The 5,272-nt window shown below is 40.0% G+C and overlaps 1 protein-coding gene across 1 annotated transcript in view; it reads left to right on the plus strand.

Annotated features, from left to right (window-relative positions):
- The first annotated feature begins 2,043 nt into the window (after nt 1–2,043).
- fam210b (family with sequence similarity 210 member B) overlaps nt 2,044–5,272 on the plus strand; it is a 10,865-nt gene continuing 7,636 nt past the window's right edge. The window contains exon 1 of the mRNA XM_024270147.2: nt 2,044–2,635. Within this exon, the coding sequence (XP_024125915.1) occupies nt 2,240–2,635 (396 nt within the window). The 5' untranslated portion in view covers nt 2,044–2,239. The remainder of the gene's footprint in view (nt 2,636–5,272) is intronic.

The raw sequence follows: 5,272 nt of genomic DNA on the forward strand, positions 1-5,272 counted from the left end.
TCTTTACTGACCTCTACTGCTGCCCTTCATCTACTGCTGTTCGGGTCAGCCGCTCCCTTCATGACTCTTCCTGCGTTTCTTCCCTTTTTCTTCCATTTTTCCACAGGGTGTTGACAGCAGCTGTTGCTCGGCTACGTAATAGTTAGAAAAAATGGGGAAAATCTGCTTTTAAAAAAAGATTTTCCACATTATTGTAATCTGTTTTTGATGCTTTAGTAGAGTGTGAGATTTCAAGACATACTCATCTTTTTGTGGACCTTATAAAGTGCTTGTTAAATAGCCTTTTATTGTAGCAGCACAAACACTTTAATTAGTCAAACGTTAAGGTCATGCTGTAATCCTTAAAGTGTCCTGAGCAAATGTGAAGGGAAAGAAGAACCCTTTCATCTGAGGCTCTTTAGTGTGCTGAATGTATATAGACAGAGAGGAGGACAATGGAGCTGAAAACACACGACCGGAGCTTCTTCCTCAGCTCTGCTGGGAGTGGAGCAGCTTGCCTCTTCACTGAAGAGAGGAGTGGAGCAGAGCCAAAAAGAACCTAAAACCACAAACCTGAGGGCATCCATACGGAAACTCAACTGATAAATGAAGATTGTTTCTCCAAAGCCATCTATTTGCTGCATTTGTGTAAATGATTCTTTATAATCTTTTACATTTCACTCCTATATTATTTAATCTGATTTGCTAATATTTTAAAGTAGTTCAGCCACAGACCGAACTCTAATTTTCATGTTGCAGATTTTGAACGAGCTTTTATTTTGTTAGGCACAACCACTTCAGGATCAGCCATGCGTTCAAGTCCACAATGATTGTGTGCTCCAAATATTGTCCTTAAATTTAAACGTTTTCGTTATTTTAGCCCAATTTATTAATTTTACATAAACTATTGGTGTGCACAAACTTTTTTTTTAACCAAATGTTTTCATTATATCTAAACAAAAGATGGTGATTTTATTTTTATTTTTTTTTTAAGTATTTCCTGAAATTATATGCTCATACCAGAACTCACATCGTACTTATCAAGTGACTGAAGCTTGAAGGGGAATTCTGTGACTTTATTCTAAAGCCTACAGGTGTTTATAGTGTGGTTTTGGTGGCAAAATGTCAGAACAGACGTGAGACGGTTTTTTGTGACTTCCTGACAACTTCTCACACTCTTCCTCGCCTTTCTGCATTTTACAGGGTGAAGGTGCAGATGTGCGTTTTTGCTTTCTGAACATGATGGTTTCAAAAAAAAAAAAAAAAAGACCTGTGCAATTTGCTTTGTCACCACTTCCTTAACCATTTGCTGTGTCATTGTTTCTTGGTCATGCAAATGTTCATGAATGCAAACAAGACAAATGACAGAAACAAAACAGAGAAATAGTCAGAGTTCCTTCCAACGGCCGCCTCGAAAGTCAGTGGAACAAACATGCTCAGTCATCTGTTCAGTCTGTTGGGCTGCAGCTTATCTCTTCAGCATGATGGGCCGCCGCTAAGATAACCTAAAACAACGAAAACGGTCATACTGAAGAGGCTCCACAGGGTCCGATTAAACCTAGCAAGTGGTATAGTAATAAATCCTGAAGTGGTGAAAGTGATTACATATATTTTTTAATTGTGTATCTAACATTTTGCCCATCAATTAAAGTTCTTTTTAACAGCATTTATTCATCTGCTCCTGATTCATAATGATTCATATTCAGAAATACAATTTCATGCTTAATTTTCTTTTTAAATATCCTCCATCATCAGAAAAATGCTACAAAAACATGTTAAAAACACTAATTTCTTTGCAGTGGGTCTTTAAAAACTGGCTTGTATGGACATTCCTCAACTTGTATTTGTTTAAATGATCCTCATCTCAGAAAAGAACACAACACATTCCAATCTTTATTTGGTTGACCTACAAAAAACCCATAAATATATAAATAAACTAGCCAAAAAAATTACATTTAATTGTAAAATGTGAATTTTAACTGTGACATTTCGCTCAGAGCCTCCGTAGCATGACGTGAATCAGCACGGTTATACCTTTAAATGACCCCTCCCTCCTCTGCTGCCTTTACTATCTGCGATTGCGCGCCGCCGCTCATTGGCTGATAATCGGTCAACAACAGGGTCAGGGGGACACCCCGGGACACCGGACACGCGGGGCAGCATGTTTACAGCCACGCACGCACATAATTAGCTCCTCGAGACGATAGTCTAGCTTTATTTGATTTTATTTTCTGTCTGGAGACGTTATCTCGTCTCGGCGATGTTCCTGTGCCGCGCGGGCAGGCTGTCGTCTGCGGGTCCCGCGTGTAGGGCTCCGGGCTTTCTGCTGCTTCACGGACCGGGTCAGGTTACTCTGACAGCGCCCGCGGGCCGACACCTCCACCGGTGCCGGTTCTTGACCGGGCCCGTCGAGGAATCCCGGGCAGAGCTAAACTGGGGCACGCGGCTCGGTTTTGTAACCGCAGACTGGAGACTGCTGAGCCGCGCGCGCACTGAGGCTGCGCGTCAGTCTGGGGGTGAATTTGACAGAGGGGGCGCCGCGGGGGGGCTGTTCACAGGTAACTGGGGGGTGTCCTGTCGACGCTCCTTCACCACCAGCATGCAGAGCAGAGCCTCGTCCACGAAGCAGAGCGCGGAGCCGCGCGACAGCAGCAAAGTAAGTTCAGCCGTCGGAGTCATCCAAAATCCCGAGCGGGGTCCCGGGCATTGAAAGCAGCCTAAAACAGCTCCGCAGTAGTATATATTAGCCTGTATTTCTGCTCTTATACAACACGCGGGCGGCGCGCGCGAGGACAGATGCTGACCCCGCAGACGGAGTCATTTTGGTTTCCCGACAGGAAATAATAGTAAAAGTGAATCATTGTGGTCACAGATAAACTCACAGATGAAAAGTTCACATTTGACCGGAGCACGTGGTTCTTAGTGGTGGATAAACAGAGCCATAAGAGGGTAAACATGTGGGCAGCAGGGGCGGTTCTGGGGTTTCAGCTTTAGGGGGACCCAGGGGCTGAGCAGGGCCATACTTACCTTTTCACAACCCTCTGTTTTATTAACCTACTGGTTAAAAACAAACAAACAAACAAACAAAAAAGTTAAAGCAGCAGTCATGGCCCAGGGGCCAGACCAGGCCCTCCAGATAATTTATTTTTAATGTTAATAATGGCCCGATGTTATCTTGCACTTATTTTTAACTTGTGTAATTTTGACAAAATATATTTTTATGGAGAGTAAATGACAGTAATTTAAGGTTTAAGTTGATTTATTCTGGAATAATATTCCTGCACTTTTATTATTTGTAATTATGTTAAAAAGTTACAATCTTAAAGTTTTAAAAATTGGTGTTCTGGTAGCTTTTCGGACTGTTTTGGCATTCACTAAGATTTTTATAGGTTATTTTGGAGCTAATATTTAAGCTACATGCTAGCTTTTTTGTAGTTGGTTAGACTTTTTTTGGCATTTAGCTAATATATTGGTTGGCTATCAGCTTCTGTGATTTCAGCTATCAGCTTCAGCATTTTTAGCTATTAATTTCAGCATTTTCAGCTATCAGCACTAGCATCTTCAACGGCCAAATTCAGCTTACAGCATTCACACTAGCATTATCGCAGGTAATGCTATATATCTAGCTCATAATTATATTAAAAGTTACGATTTTAAAGTTATAAGAATTTAGTTTTAGAGTGTTCAATAAATGTTTATCCTGCTCGGCCTGGGACCTAAGGTGTGTTTTGGATTTTGGCCCCTTGTGTGATTGAGTTTTACATCCCTGCCTTAAAATCTATATATTGCCAATGTTGAACTTTTTTCTTGGCTACACAGACCCAGAGGTAGGGTTAGGGTTATGGTTAACCCTTTGACCACGGGGAAATTTACAGGAAAATAACACACGTTCTTCGAACTACACAACTAACACAATTCCAGTGGATTCTGAAGCTGTGAAAAGGGAATTTCAGCTAAAATAATTCAAATTTCAACATGTTCAATGGACGCATTTTGTAAGTAGGGCCCAAATAAAAATGTGCGTAGCGATGGACGAACATGAGTTTCATTGGAAATAATTGCTTAAACGCAAGTTTCGGATGGTGGTGTGATCTTAGCTTCAGACCTAGCCTCCAGCGTGTATGTTCTTTGATTTGCTGTAACTGTAAAACGCTTAATTGAAGGTAGCAAAGTGTAAGTTATTAGGTTTAGTTACACATGACTTTACATGATCTGGATAGTAAAAAAAAGTAAATAAGTTAACTAAAATTAACCAAACTGTCTGTTTAAAGTCAGCATAATCTATTTTAAGGTGTAGTTTTAAATTGAAGTGACCTCCTGTTACAGCAAATCCAAATGATCATAGATGTAGAGTTCTTTAATCACAGAAGTATTTGTCTGTAATTACCACACTTTCAGAGGTCCTGAACTGACATAAGGGTGTCTAAAATCTTCTGTGATAAACAGCTATATTTCTCATGTGTGGAAAATCTAACAAATTACATAATAATTAAGTGTGGTCACTCTCTAGGTCTGAAAGTAACTATTTATAGGTTGTTGAATCTTCACACAGACTGAAACAAGTGCATCTTGTGTTTTTTTTTTCACATGTATACATTAACTTTACACACATTTATTAAAGTATGGCATAATGTCTGACAGGCAGCAGGAAAGTCAACAACAGTCACAGCCACGTTAGGATGAAGGCTTGGAGATGTATTTGTTCAGTCAACAGTTTCAGCTCATTAAAAAAAAAGTTAACTTCTGAAAGTGTCAGCATAAAATAACTAATGATGGTCATTAAAAGTATTAGTGCACACTGTTTGACACACTTACCCAGAATAACACCGCCTACACGTGTGAGCTGCACTTAACGGCTGTAGATGATTAATCTCAACAGTCTCTATAAAAAAAGCTAAAAACTCATCTCATTCTTAAAGAGCAGCATCTTAAAGCAGATTGGACTTTTAATATTTAGTAAATGTAAAAAGTCTTACCAAAACATTTTTCTTTGTTTTTAATCCCCCAAACCCGGTTCAGTGTGCAAAGAGCCTGTTACATGTGCAGTCCTTAAGTGTTAGAAATGAGGACATTTGAAAATAAGGAGTATTATTTGTGTGGGCATCCTACTGACTTAAAAATCTTCTGTACGCCCCGAAATGCAGCGTTTGTGTCAGTAAGAAGCAAGTACTCGCACTTCACTAATTACTAGAGGGGGTCGTAATACAGCGTACGACAGCATCACCTATAGGTCTTAAGTGTGAGAAATTCCATCCATCCATCCATTTTCTGAAAACGTTATATCCCTTACGAC

The sequence above is a fragment of the Oryzias melastigma genome, linkage group LG5 (genome assembly GCF_002922805.2).
Source record: "Oryzias melastigma strain HK-1 linkage group LG5, ASM292280v2, whole genome shotgun sequence".
NCBI classification, from domain to species: Eukaryota; Metazoa; Chordata; class Actinopteri; order Beloniformes; family Adrianichthyidae; genus Oryzias; species Oryzias melastigma.